The sequence below is a fragment of the Artibeus jamaicensis genome, unplaced genomic scaffold, assembly GCF_021234435.1.
Source record: "Artibeus jamaicensis isolate MK-2021 breed Jamaican fruit bat unplaced genomic scaffold, CSHL_Jam_final scaffold_537, whole genome shotgun sequence".
Taxonomy (NCBI): domain Eukaryota; kingdom Metazoa; phylum Chordata; class Mammalia; order Chiroptera; family Phyllostomidae; genus Artibeus; species Artibeus jamaicensis.
The window spans coordinates 38,752,335-38,769,061 of record NW_026522047.1 but is presented as its reverse complement, the minus strand read 5'-3'; the positions used below and the strand labels follow the sequence as shown (position 1 = coordinate 38,769,061).

General features: G+C 48.2%; 1 protein-coding gene across 9 annotated transcripts in view; it reads left to right on the top strand.

Annotated features, from left to right (window-relative positions):
- The window catches only part of PTK2B (protein tyrosine kinase 2 beta), a 116,219-nt gene that overhangs the window by 66,574 nt on the left and 32,918 nt on the right, over positions 1-16,727 (top strand). For all 9 annotated transcript variants that reach the window (XM_053658268.1, XM_037139095.2, XM_053658262.1 and 6 more), the window contains 3 exons: positions 12,508-12,686; positions 13,169-13,256; positions 14,485-14,564. In XM_053658268.1, the coding sequence (XP_053514243.1) occupies positions 12,508-12,686; positions 13,169-13,256; positions 14,485-14,564 (347 nt within the window). The remainder of the gene's footprint in view (positions 1-12,507; positions 12,687-13,168; positions 13,257-14,484; positions 14,565-16,727) is intronic.

The window sequence follows — 16,727 nt, the reverse complement described above, 5'->3', positions numbered from 1 at the left end:
GCCCTGGCCCTTGATGGGGAGGTCCTAGGAGGTGAAGCCTTTGGGAAGTCCTGAGGTTTGGATGAGGTCATGGGGGCTCCCATGATGGGATTCCCGTCCTTGTTGGAAGGTGGAGAGACTTGAGTTTTCTCCCTGCTGTGTGAGGGCACAGTGAGGAGGTGGCCATCTGCAAACAAGGAAGAGGGCCCTCACCCAAAAGGGAACAAACAGTGAGAAGTGACTGTCTGTTATCTAGGCCGCCCAGTGGCTGGTGTTCTGTTATAGCAGCCAGCTGCTCCCCGTGGGCAGAGGAGGAGTCTCCAGCCCCCAGTTCATCCGCTCAGGTTCTTTGTTTCTAGAACAATTCCTGCTGCCCACCTTCAGGTGCTTCTAGGGGGAAAAAAATCACAAGGTTGAGGTGCAAGAAGGGGAGAAAGCAGGATTACCTGTTCTGGGAAGTTGCCATTTCTAACAGAAAGGTTATCCTACAGAGAATGAGCAAAGCTGACCAAACCCCCCCCCCCCCGCCCCATATGTGAGAACAGTCCCTGGAAACCTGAGAGGAAAGGGCTCAGCCAGGAAACCACAAACTGTTACCACAGACACACTCACAGCGATGAAAAAAGAGGTACATTCACAAGGACCTTCTCCTTTCTGCACCCCCCTCACTTCCTGCACGTGCTCACCAGGCCAGCGCCCCTGCCCGCAGCCGTCTGCCTGCAGGTGGGGGCTGGAGCGGGCAGAGCTCTGGGCCTCTCTCTATTCATCTGTGTGACTGCATCCATTCTGTTGGCAAATTAGCAGTCAGGTGCCTGTGCTTTCATTTCTATTTTTGCTCTGGTGGTTGTGTTTCTGAATGTCCTGGTTAGAGAAAGGCTTTTGTCACATCAAAATGAATGCATTCAGAGTGGGATGTTATGTTAACTTTTATTATTTTGTTCATCAATCACTAAAAAAAAAGATCCCTTAGGTGTATTGAGAGCTTGGAACTTGTGTAGCTATTGTTCTTGGTTCCTAGGGCTGCTGTAACAAATTACCACAACCTCCCCCCCATACACACAAAACAGTGCTTTAGCAGAACAACGTTCTCTCATGGTTCTGGAGGCCGGTGGGACAGCACCGCCAAGGGCTTGAAGGGCGGAAATTCCCTCGCCTCCTCCAGCTCCTGGTGGCTCTGGGCTTTCCTGCCTTTGTGGCCACGTGACTCCTGTCTCTGCCTCTGTCTTCACGTCCCCTTCTCTTCTCTCTGTGTGTCTTTTACAAGGACAGGTTATTAGATTTAGGAGCCACTCAGATAGTCCAGAATGATCTTGTCTTGAGATCTTTGACTTAACCACCTGTGCGAACCCCTTTTTTCCAATGAGGTCCCATCACAGGTTCCAGGAGTTAGGGCATGGTTGTATCTTTTGGGAGCCACCATTGAGCCTACTACGGACATCAGCCAGGGTCACAGTGTTTGTCGCTGGCGCCCCCGTTCAGCTGCACACACACCCGTGAACACAGTGTGCAGGTGAGTGTGAGCAATTTGCACACATAGGCACACCCACACTGGGGCTCAAAGCCCAATCAGGAAGTGACCACAGAGCTCAGACTGGTGAAAGCCTCTTTTCCTACTGCCGCTCGGGGTTCTCCGTGGCCAGGCAGCCTATGACTGGACTGTGCCCTGGCACGGTATTTCTCTTGACGTTGTCAGGATGTGTGATGCCACAGGCTGGTCCCTTGTCACTCCTCAGGTGATCTCATTCAGTCACATAGCCTGAAATTCTAATTTTAACCAATGGTGCCCAAATATGTAGTGCTGGCCCTGATCTCCTGCTATGACTCCAGCTCGCTCTGCACCTGCCTCCTGGCCAGCTCCACGGGGTGTCTCACTGCCATGCGAAGGCTCGGACTCTTAATCTGCTCCTGAAGGTCTCCTGCTCTCCCAGCCTTTCCCAGTTACATTGATCGCAGCTCTGTTTGCTCAGGAGTGTCAGAGTCATTCTTGGATGCTCTTTCCTCTCACACTCTGGATTTAATCCACCAGGAAATGCTGCCAACCCTACCATCAAAACATATCTGGCCCTGGCTGGGTGGTTCAGTCGGTGGGAGCATCATCCCGTACACCAAAATGTTGTGGGTTCATTCCCAACTCAGGAGGTAGATGTAGGTTGTGGGTTCCATCCTCAGTCAGGGTACGGATGTGGGATGCAACCAACTGATGTTTCTCTCTCACATTGATGTTTATCTCTCTTCTTCTTTCAAATCAATAATGTATTCCTGGGTAAGGAGTAAAAAAAAAAGAAAGATCTGAATTCTGCCCACTTTATTCTCACCATCTGCACTGCCTCTACTCTGGTCCATGTCATCAGCATCTCTTACCTATTGCCTCCTAACTGCTTCTGCCCTTATACCCCAGTGGTTCATTCTACAGCCACGGTGAATTTTCAAAATGCAGGTCAGCTAGCTAGAGGGATATATTTGAGGTGTAGTTTAGATCTAAGCCTTAGATCATATCATTGCTCTACTTTAAATTCTCCAGTGGTCCTGTCTCACTCAAAATAAAAGCCAAAGTCCTTACCTTGGTCCACAACAAGGATCAGCAAACAATGGCTTGCAAGCCAAATATGGCCCACGACCTGTTGTAAATAAAGTTTTATTGGAACACAGGCATGCTCACTTGTTTACATATTGTTTCTGCCTGTCTTTGAGCTACAATAGCAGAGCTGGGTGATTGTGACAGGAGCCATATTACCCACAAGCCAAAAATATTTACTTCCTGGCCCTTTACAAAAAACAAGCCGGGCCTAGCTTTTTCCCATCACTTCCCTTTGTGCGCTCTCCTCCCCAGCCCTGCTGGCCTCTGCGGAGCTGCTCAGTTGCACCAAGCACACTGGAGCCTCCCAGATGCCAGCCTTGGGGCTTCTGTGCTTTCTGGTCCTTTTTTTTCCCCTGGAGGACTCTTTCCCCACAAGGCCACCCCTCTCTCCCTTACTTCCTTTGGGGACCAATGCAAATGCCCTGTTGTCGAAGAGGTCTTTGCTGGCCACCTTGTTAAAATTGCAGCCCCCTGTCATTCTGGGGCCTTGGCCTACTTCGTGTGTCTTCTTAGTGCTTGCCAGAACCTGAGATATTATTATGCGTATTTGTTACTGCTTAGCCTTCCTCCCAACAGAAAATAAACTCCACGAGAGGAGGATTTGCTTTTGTTTCCCAACTTGTGGAATTCATTAATGAGCAATTATTTAATGATAGATGGATGGGTCAATTTTAGTCCTAAAACCAACAGAGGCTGCCTAGAACTGCTATCTCAATCCCGAATTCCAGCTGAGGAGAAAGAGTTTCTTACTGACCTGGTGTGTGCAGAGGTGGCACCTTGGGTCTGTGGCAGCAAATGCCCAAGAGGGGCTGTGAATAGGGTTTCTGTAACACTGCATTCGTGCTCCCAGATTGGGCAGGTGTTCTGACCTCTGTTTGCGGGGAAACAAAGGGAGAGAGAGGAGGAGAAATGCATTGATGTGAGAGAGAAACATTGATCAGGTTGTCTCTTGTACGCACCCCTAGTGGGGACCAAACCTGCAACCCAAGCATGTGCCCTGACAGGGAATTGAACCCCTGACCTTTTGATTTATGGGATGATGCCCCAACCAACAGCCACAACAGCCAGGGCCAGACAGTTTGTAAAATACTAGGTTTCCAAGTCCTGAATACTAGGTTTCCAAGTTCACTGAATCAGAATCTCTGGAGTACTGGGAGCCATCACTGCTGCAAAGGCCCCACACCTGCTTGCAGGACACCCAGCTGGCTCCCACCCTCGGGGAAATAATTATCAGCAACCGGGGGTGGGGGGAGCCCCAGGGAGTCTGAGAACTCACAGGATACTGAGTCTGAAAGGGTCTATGACAAGGTGACAGAGGAGGGCTGCATGGAACGGAAGGGAAGTCTGTAGGGCACATGGCTGGTCAGAGGTGGTGCCAGGGCACTTCCATTTTCGCCCTTCAGCACTTGTTGGTCTCTATGCAGAAGTGGCCTCCTGGAGAGCAGGGGCTCCGTCCTGTTCACCATTGGATCCCCAGTGCCTACTGGGCCCCAGTGCTGAGCCTAAGACAGAGTAGACGCACAGTAGATGTTTGTACAATGAACGAATGAACTGACGCCCACAGGGTACTCACACGAGGCCAGCAATCTCCTAGATCACTTGATATGAAGACCGAACAGGAAGCTGACTGGAGGGAAGATCAGCATTGGTAAATGATAAAGTGTAGGAGGTTGGTAGAATTTCAGCTGGTTTAGAATAACGTTCCCCGTGTATCCTTGAGCAAGCCCTAGGTCTCGGTTTCTTTGTATAAAAACAGAGTCAATTTAAATGATCTCTAAATTTACTTAAGGCTCTAAAATTCCAGTCTTAAGTTTTATGAGCTCAATAAATGTTTGAACATGTGAGTAGCCGTAGAGCTGTAGACGTCACTTCTGCCGCTTGTCTGGCGAGGTCTGCTTTCATAGCCGAGCTGCTAGGCTGAAGAAGGCAAAATATCCATTCAGCCTAGCGTTCATCAGGACCCGAGTGAATTTTGACTATTCTCTTGCTCTCTGGCCCTGTGACATTGACTGCCTGGTCAGCACTTTTGGTTTAGAGTCGTATATATTACAGCGAATTCATTCACCTCTTAAAAGCCAAACTTTACCAGTGGAGTGTGAGGTCCCCGCTTGGTAGCACTCGAGCCAAACACACCGGCATGAGCTGTGGCATTTGTCTCACACTGGAAGGTAAGGTCTGCTCCCGTTATTTCGCTTTGACTATTTTATGTCTAATCTGCAAAACCAAGTTTATAATAGCTAGACTTCAACATTTATTTTAGAAGAGATGTTTTTATAATTACCAAATGAATATATGAATGCTACACCTGAAAGGAAAACTACAGACCAGTATTGCTCATGAACATAGATGCAAAAATCCTTAACAAAATATTAGCAAGCCAAACCCAACAATATATAAAATGAATATGTTTATTGAATAGTAATGGTACATTCCTTTAGCACTGCCATACACAAAGCCCCATGCCAAGCTCCTTATGTGTATCATTCTATCGAATCATCAAAAGAACCCAATGAGAGAAGAATGTTTTTACATTTTACAAAAGACCAGTTGGAGAAGTTAATTTACCCAAAGTCACAAAGCACATCAGAGATGCAACAGTTTTGGAGTCTGAAGCCATTCTCTTAACTACAACAGTATATACAAAAATTCAAACACAGGAAACCTGGAAGAACAAAAATCTGCATGTGTATAATTGCACTAACCCAAGACCACACTGTTCCCCTTTTGACACACTTCATTCTGGATTTGTGTGTTTCTGCTTCTATCGCGGCTGTGCCTTATCGTAACACAAACAAGAAGTCCAAGAGTTGAGTGATGTGCGGGAGCCCCAGTAGAAGGTGGAAGGGGGCCAGTTTCCCGCACTTATAATTTAATATCTGCTCTTTTTATTTATACCACATGCTATCTAACCCTGCCCCTTTTACGGATGAGGAAATGGGGGTTAGGTGCCCAGATCCTTCAGGCTCCGAAGACTGTGGCGGGGTTAATCACCATACTTCTGATGTTTTGAACATTTTTGATGGTAGGTTTCCATCCTTCACGACCCTGACTTTTTATCCACAGAGCTGGCCACTATTTGCGTCCTCAAGTAATTGAGGACCTTCTCTGGGCCAGGCGCCGGGCTTGGGGTTGGGGATGATATTTATGTAAGGTTTGGCTTCTGACCCTCATTTGCAAGGTTAGGAAGACAAATATGGGCAATGGTCTTAGTTCTAATTGGTAAATGTCTATATCAGTTTCTTAGGGGTGCCATAACAAAGGACCACAGATGGGGTGACTCCGAACAACAGAAATTCATTCTCTTGCAGTTCTGGAGGCTGGAAGTCCAAGATCGAGGTGTCAGCAAGGCTATGTATGCTCCCTCTGAAACCTGTAGGAGAAGGGTGCTTCCTGGCCTCCTACCATCTGCTGGCCATCTTTTGCACTAGTTTGCTGGCGATCTTGAGCCTTCCTTGGCTTGTAGATGGGATGCTCAGATCCTCCGTGCTCACGTGGCACCCTCCCTGTGTGTACGTCTCCCTCTCTGTTCAGTTTCCCCCTTTTTGTAAGAACATTGGCCATGGAATTGGGGCTGCCCCAGTGACTTCATGTAATTTCATTATTCTATAAAGACCATATTTCCAAATAAGGTCACGTTGTAAGGTACTGGCTATAAGGACTTCAACATATCTTTTTTGAGGGACACAGTTTTTTAAAAAGTTACTTATTTACTTATTTTTAGACAGGGGAAGGGATGGAGAAAGAGAGGGAGAGAAACATCAATGTGTGGTTGTTTCTTGTACACTCCCTGACTGAGAATTGAACCAGTGACTCTTTGGTTCACAGGCTGGTGCTCAATCCACTAAGCCACACCAGCCAGGGCTGAGAGACACGATTTAAACCATAATAGTATCTTGCTGGATGTATGTATAAAGGTCTTTGGGAATCCAGAAGAGGAAACAAACCCTTCAAGGCAAGTCGGGTGGGAGGGAGACCCCTTTCTAGAGGACCTGACAGTGCTGATTGGGTCTAAAGGGTCACTGGAAGCTCCCCTGGACCAGAGGACAGGAGGGAGCCGGGAACCAGGCGTCCTCCAGGCAAGAAAGAGCATGCCGTGCTTGGAGAAGAAAGCGAGTCAGCCTGGGAGGCTGGAGCTTAGAGCGAGGATGGGAGCTCACAGAGACTGGGGAGAACACGATTCCCAGGGGCATTTCTGCCTCCTGCTAACGACCGAGTTCGGATCTTATCCCAGCTCGTAGAAAATGAGGAACCAATGAGGATTTTCGACAGAAAGTCACCTGTTTGAAAATGCCCACAGTCTCAACGTGACACCTTTTTAAATGGAATTCAGGCAAGACTTTTGGGAACGAAGTCTTCAATTTATTATAATTTTAAATTCTGAAACTTCTAAAAAGAGGAGCATTTTGACTTCATAGAGCAAAAAGTAAGGAGGGTGAGTTCAATCAAGCCTGAAAGCAGTTTGAGGGCCAGCGCCTGCGGGGGAAGGGGGGCGGGGGTCCCAGGAAAGCCACCCGAGAAGGTGGTCCTGGTCCCTGGGCATGGATCGTGTCATGGATTCTCTCGTGAGACTCGCCTGGGCTGCGTGAGGGATGCAGGATGGGCAGAGGGGGCGGGTGGGCTGGGGAGCTCTGAGGCTTGGATGGCCCAGCAGAACTGTCCCAAAATGAGATGAAAGGACAGAGCCTTTATACCCCTGAAGTGACCAGTTGCCAGATGCAGGCTGCCCCCAGCAGGAGGTGGGAGTTTAGCGAAGATGAGGGCAATTCTAATGAAGGGGGAGGAGTCTCAGTTATCATGATGCTTCTAAAAACCCAGTCACTAACACAAAATGTTTTTTTAACTCAACAACAAGAAAGTTTAGGTATTTTATTTGAAAAAGGCGGGCCTAGGAAAATCACAAGACTGCAGAGATTACTACAGAAATCATAAAATGTGACCGAGATGCAGGGATAGGCTGTTACATGAAGGGGACAGAGAAGGAGACGAGAAGTGGCCCCACACATACCCCACCTGATGTGAGACATCCTTGCAAAAACAAATCAGTTTTAAACCACACGATACACAAACATCAGTTTCCGACAGGGGTTAAAAATGTAACTGAGTCCTGATGAAGGAAGAGAAAGTGGACTGAGTAATTGATTGCTTGGGTGACCTTTTTCTGTTTTGGAAAGAATTTACCCTGGGCACGGAGATAAGCATCCAGTCCTTTGTTTCTGACCTGAAAGAGGAAATGCCAGAGACCAGGGACAGCGGCAGAGGCAGTCGGGGGCTTCACACTATTTGATAAAGAGAATAAATCAGTCAAGCAGGAAGAAAAGCCGTAGAAATCCCACTGTTCACAGTGAAGCGCCTGAGCCACGGACAACCCGAGGGCCCGATTTTCAGTGGCTCTCACATGCGCAGAAGTAAAGTTTTCCTTTAGTGAAAAAGAATCCTGGTCTTATCAAAATAGCAACTGATGAAATTAAGACAGCTTTTTCTTTTTCCCTACCATGTTACTGATAGGAACTTAGTGAGTAGGTAGACATCTATTGTTTTTAAAAGGTGATTTGTTAATAGAGAAAGAAATATTGATTCCTTAGTGATGATCAGTGAGCCGTGGGCAGAGGGCTGGTTTTGCTGCTCCCATTGTCAGCTTGGGGAGCCGTGTGAAGATCTGGGAAGCAGCAGCGAAGGGTAAGGGAGGCAGGGCTGACCCAAAATCCTCCACAGTGAGATCATGTCAAACCTCAAATGTTTCCTTTGTTTAAACTGATTCCTTACCCCGCTCTGGGAACCCCTCAATTTAAGCTACTTTCTCCTGAGCATTCGCTAATGGAAGCTCCTTGTGGTGAGGGCTCCGTGTGCACTGGGGCTCCTGGGGGTGCTCTGCACAGTGAGCACGTCGTAGACTCTCGCTGATGGTTTGAATGAAGGAAACGCTGCAGCTTCCCGGGATGAGGATGGAGATGGGTTCAGGGGTGAGTCATCCTGCAGGAAGTTCGTGTGGGAACTGGGGCCAGACCCTGGGATTGTGTGACTCCTGACCAAGTGCTCCTCCTATGTCGCCTGTGGTGGTCCCCACTGCGAAGCCCACCTGAAGGACTGGTGTGTCCGGCAGTGCAGTTCTGGAGCCAGCACAGGCTTCCGGGGTTGAGCGCACGATACCCTCCCTGCCAGACACCCCTGCTGGGACCCGTCTCAAACTCCAGGGTTCCCAGGCCACCCACACATCTGCCTAATTGGCTACAAACTTAAGGGTTCTTGGGTCTAGGACCACACACTGCTTAGCTGTCCTACCTCTTCGGGCTCCTCCAATTGGAAAGAGTTCATGAGTCTGAAAGAGGGCAGGCCTTTTATTCTCCCCATCTCTGAGAACACCCCTCACGCTGGCTGTCATGAACTTTTGGCAGACATATCTAAGAAATGGTGCTGTGTTCTTCTTGGTGGATCAAGGTGGGAGACATGCTCTGTTTATCTGTTCTCCCGATGACGATGATGTTAATATGGGTGACCTGGTCATTTGCGTCTGCCAGGTTTTTCTGGGCTTATGATCAGTGTCTGAGGGAAGACACACTAAGACCACGTCACTCTCCTATTTACCATCAAAACTCCACCCTCCAGCTTTATCACTGGCTGATGAATCATGCCCAAGCAATCTGATGCTGGTTGGCATGCTGTAAGGAAGATCGTTCCCTTTCCCCTCCTTTCTTTATTCGTCTGTCTCAGATTCTGTTTTATTCAGTGGGATTTAATCTCTCCCTAGCTCATATATTTTAATGCTTAGGTTGTCCCAGATGTGGCCAGTGCCAACCCTTTTAAGTTGATCTGTTTCCTTGATACATGCCCCAACATTCTCTAAACTCTCCCTTTTTTTCCCTAGCACAAAAAGATATTCCAGGCTCATCTTGTACTTTATTTGCCCCATTGCTGGAACCAGCCATCTCTTCCAGGAGCCCTGGACCCTTTTAGTACAGAAGGATATTTGGAAACTAAGACTCAGTGTTTGGTGTGCAAATAACACTCAGGGTGTTATTGGTCCTCGGCTCTTTCAATAAGCAAAGCACTGGTGTGCTCTCTTTCTCCCCCCCACCACCCCTTCTCTCTCTCCCATGAGTTCTCGCCAGTACTTCCAATTCCAATCCCTCACCAGGGGATTCTCTCTGTCTGTCCCCTCTCCATATTTCAAGTGCTTTCTCCAATGGGAAGAAACCCATTTCCCACTGTCTTCAATACATTTACTCCTTTGCTCAGTCTCTATGTAACCAATTGCCTAACCACTCCAGCCATCTCTGCCCAGTCCCATGTCCTCCTTTGCTCCGATTCTGGCTTTGTGGCCACCCCTCAGCCTCACTACTGTGACCTATGGCCATCCCATCATCCCCAAGAGGAGAAAAAAAAGAGATTAAGAAGGTGAAGAAGAAAGCAGACTTTTGTTTTGTTTTTTTTCAGTCTTTCTTTGTTTTCACAAAAGCACCAGAATTGCCACCGGATTGCTGTGTTAAAATAATGCTAGCTTTTTTTTCAGTATTTTTTCTTTTTTTATGTTTTATTGATTATGCCATTACAGTTGTCCCATTCTCCCCCTTCATTCCCCTCCACTCTGCACACCCCTCCCCCCATTTCCCCCCTTTAGTTCATGTCCACATGTCACAAGTTCTTTAGATTTTATATTTCCCATACTATTCTTGCCCTCCCCGGCTACCGTCTACCCTATTTATTCTCTGTACCTTCTCCCTCCTTCTCCTCCTCCCACCCCCTGTTGCTAACCTTCCATGTGATCTCCATTTCTATGGTTCTGCCCCTGATCTAGCTGTCCGCTTAGTTTGCTTTTGTTTTAGGTGTGATTGTTAATAAATGTGAGTTTGCTGTCCTTTCACTGTTCATATTTTTTATCTTCTTTTTCTTAGATAAGTCCCTTTAACATTTCATAGAATATGGGCTTAGTGATGATGAACTCCTTGAACTTGACCTTATCTGAGAAGCACTTTATTTCTCCTTCCATTCTAAATGAAAGCTTTGCTGGATAGAACAATCTTGGTTGTAGGTCTTTGGATTTCACGACTTAAAATATTTCTTTCCAGCCCCTTCTTGCCTGTAAGGTCTCTTTTGAGAAATCAGCTGACAGTCTGATGGGAACTCCTTTGTAGGTGACTGTCCCCTTATCTCTTGCTGCTTCTAGGATTCTCTCCTTCATTTTAATCTTGGCTAATATAATGATGATGTGCCTTGGTGTGTTCCTCCTTGAGTCCAACTTGTTTGGGACTCTCTGAGCTTCCTGGACTTCCTGGAAGTCTATTACCTTTGCCAGATTGGGGAAGTTCTCTTTTATTATTTGTTCAAATAAAGTTTCCATTGGTGGCTTTTCCTCTTCCCCTTCTGGTACCCCTATAATTTGGATGTTGGAGTGTTTAAAGATATCCTGGAGGTTCCTTAGCCTCTCCTCATTTTTTTGATTCTTGTTTCTTCATGCTTTTTTGTTTGGTTATTTTTTTATTCCTTCTGGTCCACTCAATTGATTTTAGTCCCAGTTTCCTTCCCATCCCTATTGGTTTCCTGTGCATTTCTATTCATTTCAATTAGTTTAGCCTTCATATGTTCCTCTAATTTGTGACTAAAATCAACCAGTTCTGTGAGCATCCTGATCACCAGTGTTTTGAACTGTGCATCTGATAGGTTGGCAATTTCTTGGTCACTTAGATTTATCGGCTCTGGGGCTCTGAGTTCTTCTTAAGCCAGGTTTTGATCTGTTTGCACCTGTTATGTTTGAGGAGAGGTGCCTTAGATGTTCACCAGGGCGGGGCCACCCAGGTCGCTGGTTTGTGACACTGTATGTGGGGATGGGGTCAGAGAGGGAACAATGGCGGTCCTCTCCACTCCCTCTGGCCCAGTCTGCCTCACCACTCACCGCCCCCCCACCTGTTTATCTGCGCGCAAATGTGTGACCGCGGTCAGCCTGCTGCCCTGTGCTGGGGCCTGCGCAGTCTGTCTCAATGCTTGTCCCTTCACTGGTTTATCTTCGTGCAAATGTGCAACCGTGGTCAGCCTGCCACTGGCGCCTTCACTGGGTCCGCCCGTCACGCCCTCAGCTGCCTGCACACCTGCGTCTGAGGATTTTTTTCGCCCAACCTGCTCCGCTGCTGGCTCCGCCCCTCTCACCAGTTTAGCTGAGAGGTTCGTTGTCGTCAGACTCTGTATTGTTCAATTTTCTGTGGCTTAGCTGTGTTTATTGTTGCTAAAACTTTGTTGTTTTTTAGATTTGGTTGTGCGAGAAGGCAAAGTGTTTCCACCTATGCCTCCATCTTGGTGGAAGTCCTCTGTCGTATAGGTTTTTTTTAAAAGATTTTATTTATTTATATTTACAGGGGAAGGGAAGGAGAGAGGGAGAGAAATATCAATGTATGGTTGCCTCTTGTGCATCCCCTGCTGGGAACTGGCCTGCAACCCAGGCATATGCTTCGACTGGGAATTGAACTGCGGTTGTTTGGTTTGCATGCCCGCGCTCAATCCACTGAGCAACACCAGCCAGGGCCTGTATTGTATAGATTTAATGAAATAATGAATGCCAAGTGCATAGAAGTGCCTCCTGCAGACCCCAAGTAATACGGGCTAAACTGGAAACCACTCAGAGGGTTCTTTTTGCATGGTGGATGCTTAATAACTATCAGTTGGTCCGGTTGGACTGAAATGTGGAAGCACGGAATTCATGCTCTTTGCCTCACTGCGTTTTCCCCTTTGCTCGTGCTCTCTTCTCTCAGTTCCTCCATCTCTACCTTGTTTTGCCAGTTCATTCATTCATCAGACAGAGCCCGCTGTGTGCTGGGCCTTGCACTAAGAGCTAGAGAATCACAGATGAATAAAACACTAAGAAGGAGCCTCACCCTAGAGAGCCACACTTCTGGGGCTGCATGAGGATGGTGGGAGCCTGGAAGGAAGCGCCTCTGAGTCGTGTCCCGTCTTCTCCTCTGCAGGAGGTCATTGCCTCCATCCTGCTGAGCGGGAGGATCGGGCCCAACATCCAGCTGGCTGAGTGCTATGGGCTGAGGCTGAAGCACATGAAGTCGGATGAGATCCACTGGCTGCACCCGCAGATGACAGTGGGCGAGGTGCAGGACAAGTACGCGTGTCTGCACATGGAAGCCGAGTGGAGGTAGGAGAGGGGCCCTGGGCTCTCAGATGAGGGGAGATGAGTGTGGAGTGGGGAGGGTCTAGGAGCACTTCCCAACCTCTGAGAATATTCTAAAACATCTCAGTGACATTTCAGGCTCAGTTCTCCTGTTGTGTCCAATGCATGCGTTTGCCAAGGCCTAACATGGGCTCCCAGCACATCCCCACCTGGGGCATTGGTGCAATGGAGGAGGAATAGAAGTGCTGGGAGGAGGGTGAGCCAGGCCAGTGGATGGTCCAAGGAAAACCGTTGCCAGGAAGAGTAAGTGTGGGAAGTCAGGACTAGAGCCGACTACCACCTGTTGGCCACTCCTCTGTCCTCCGTAGTCCTCCACCCAAAAGTCCTAACTGGGCCTCCAGGAACCATATTAGTGGCCCCTTGTGTGTGGTGGATGAGGTTGCTTCTGCCCTTGGCTTGTCCTACTACTCCTTTAAATACAAGAGAGTCTCAATTTCTTGTCCCAGGTATGACCTTCAAATCCGCTACTTGCCAGAAGACTTCATGGAGAGTCTGAAAAAAGACAGGACTACACTGCTTTATTTTTACCAACAGGTAAAAGATAATTCTTGTGCCCAGGGTCATATTACACCTTAAATGCAAGTATTACCCATGCTCTCCTAGGAGATGGAAGGACAAAGCCCTGCAGGTCCCAGTCAAGGAAACTTCACTTGGGGACGTTCCTTGGCCCCTGGTTAGTTGTCCAGCTCTGCCTCTCTCACAGCTAACGAAGTGCAGCTAACCCTGCTCCACGTGCTCACAGCTGCTCTTGGAACTTTCCTGGTGGCTATTTATTGCCAGGAGACCTGGCTGGTGAACCAGGCAGAGCAGGTCTGAGAAGAAGGCTGTCGTTTTAGACACACAGGCTCTGCCATCTGAATCACCTGCTTTCTTGTCCAGCTCTGCCACTTACTAACCTAGTACCCTTGGGGACTTCACCTGCCTGAAGCTGTTTCCTCTTGAATAAAATATGGATGATAATAGTAATAACAACACCTACTTTACAGGGTTGTTGTGAGGACTGGATGATATTATTAGCAATGTGCTGGTGAGCCAGCTCCTTGAAGCAACAATACCTGATTTGTAGAATTTCCAATTCCCATGGTGTAAATAGGTCTGTTTTAAGCTTCTGATGTGATATCAGCTAGCTTGCAACATTTCAAAAAATTTAATAACCAGCTCTTATGAGCTGTTTGGAGCTTCTCCAACGCACTGATTGCAGTGCATGTGAAGTGCCTAACGCAAGACTTGGCACTGAGTGAATGCCATGTAAATGTGAGTTGCCGTCACTCCATTCTGCTGACCTTTGCTCCCTCCTGCGTCTCCCCTGGTTTGCTGGAGACCAAGCCGGAGTTTTTTGTAGAGTGGGTGACACCTGTCCCTACTTACCAACAAGGCTTTGGACAAATTACTGACTCCTCCCCCAGATCCTAGTTTTAGTATCTCCAAATAAGGAGCCGGGGAGGGGAATCTGAATTTCCTGCCTCATGGAGCCCATGGGAACATGTCCAAAGTACTTCAACAACCTGAAGGCCCCATCCTGTGGAGGCTTGATCAGCACTGCTGGGGTTCTGGAGTGGGGGGCCGAGGCAGAACAGAGGGTGAGCCACCCCCTTCCACTCTTCAGCTCCTGCTATGCATTTGTGCACGGCGGGCATGTGAGAGAGACAGCCCAGGGGGACAGGACTGTGTTCAAGGCACCCACCAGCTCCTGGGGCTTTGATTCAGGAGAACAGGGAACGAGGACCGGAGTCTCAACCTTGGCCTTTCTCCCCACTCCCAGCTCCGGACTGACTACATGCAACGCTATGCCAGCAAGGTCAGCGAGGGCATGGCCCTGCAGCTGGGCTGTCTGGAGCTCAGGTAGGTGGCCTTGTGGCCTCTCTGGGGAAGGTGCCTGTGTCCCCTCTCCCGTGCTGGACCCCCGGCCAGCTCAACTGTCCTTCGGGGTGGGAAGCAAGAGTGGGTATGTGAGCCGGGAGGGGACAAGTGCTGGCTGACAGAGTCACCTGGGTGCTTGCCATCTGGACCCCCGGGATAGAAGTGAGTACCAAGTCCTCTCGGGCGGTGTCCCCATCTTCCTTTGGCTGCCACAGCGCTTGCCTCCTGGATGCCTGCTTCTTCCCTCTGGCTGCCATCCAAGTGATTCAGTAAACGTTTCTCTGAGCCTTAGGTGAGGTTCTGGGAGGTGTTCAAATGTTGGGAATTCATTCGTGTTGCTCACTGCCATGTCCCCAGCTCCTGCAGACACTACTGAATATGTAGGAAATTAGAGAACCATCCAGAGAGGTCCTTAAACCTACGGTGTTTGGGAAGTGACAGGTGTGTCTACAATTGATCATAACACAAGGCGGGATGAAATGTGTGCCAGCCAGATGTACATATAGGAGCCGTTCATCCTGCCGTAGGGCATCAGGAGGAGGAGATTGGAACTGCTCCAGGAAGGAAGAGAGACCCTCCCATCAGGAGTCACTGGAGCAGGTGGGGGCAGGGGAGCGTGCATGCTGGGCTCAGCAACCAGTGGGAGGAAAAGGCCAGACTGGAGCATAGAGGCAGATGAGTTGTGGGAGGGGGGTTGGGGCTGATGGTGGAAGACTTTGAATGACAGTCTGTAAGAAATAGGTCTTATTCCTGGCTGTTGGGCCAAGGAGGGTGATGTGGTTAAACCTGTGTTCTAGTATTTTCTCGCCCAAAGCAGCACCATTTAGTTCACCACCCATCATCATCCATCTGCCCCTTCCGCCCTCCCACTGCTTTTTCTGTAACCCCCTTATCTGTCTTACAACAGTGGTTCCAGAACCTGCCTGCAAATCATAATCACCTGGGAGCTTGTTAAACTAGGACAACCCTAACCCCACCCCTGGCAATCCTGGTTTAGTAGAGTTGGATGGGACTTTAGGGTGTGCATTTTCGACAACTCCCCCTGCCTCTGTCACGCCCCCGAGATGATTTGAACATGGTTAGCCTCTTGAGTGGATGGAGGACTTCCAAGACTATTGCCAGGGAAACCTTTGGCAAAGGGTGACTTTGGGTTTGCTCAGAATGTCGTTGCAGGAAGAGTCCTGGCCCTGTCTGTGCCGTTGAAGTTACAGAGAGTGTGACCCTGCTGCTGCTTCTGGGGGCCATGCAGGGATTCCGGCTCCCATCCTGGGTCTCAGAGAGGGTGCTGAGGTGTCCTCTAGGGAGGGCAATGGGGTGGAAAGGGGAGAACCCCACTTCTGTCTTTGCATCTGAGACTGTTGGTGTTTGTGCCAGAATAAGTCAAGGACAGCCTGGGGGCACTGCTCATTGGTTTCCCACTTGGTGACTCTGTCTCCACAAGCCGGGGACACAAGGGTCCTCGGTGCAGAGGAAGTCTGCAGCCTGTGATGCTAATTGGAAGACAGACCACCTGGCCCCAGTTGGTGGTTGCCCCGGAGGTTCTCTGTTGGTGGGTCAGGAGTTGTCTGTGAAGTTTATTACATGTGCCCTTTTATGCCTTCCGAGACCACGATGCTCCTAGAACCTGCATTTCATTCTACGCAGTCTCCTCTCCTCTGAAATTAGATACCTGAGTAAAACGTGCCTTTCCCTTTTTATCCATGGCTTTCACACCAGGACTTTGCATTCACTTTGAGACGTCAGTCATTCAAGTCACCTCTCAAAATATCATCACTTAGTTATAATGTAACAGTAATGAGAAGACCTGGTAGTATTCTCTTTTATTCTTGTTTTATTTTTATTTCCTTCACTCATTCCCAAATTATTACTGGTAATAGTAATAATAACTATTATAATATAATAGTTATCAGGGTAATAACTATCATTACTTAATAAAATAAATAAACATAATATTTATATATTTAAACATATAGTTTATATATTATATGCCTAAGCAATAATATAATAACTATTATTATACAATAGTTATAATATATTATAATGGTAGTAGTGATTAGTATTATTATCTGGCGCCAGGCACTGAACCATTGCACTGGAGGACACAGTGAGCTTCTCCACGTGTTTCACGGCATCTGCTGCCTTATT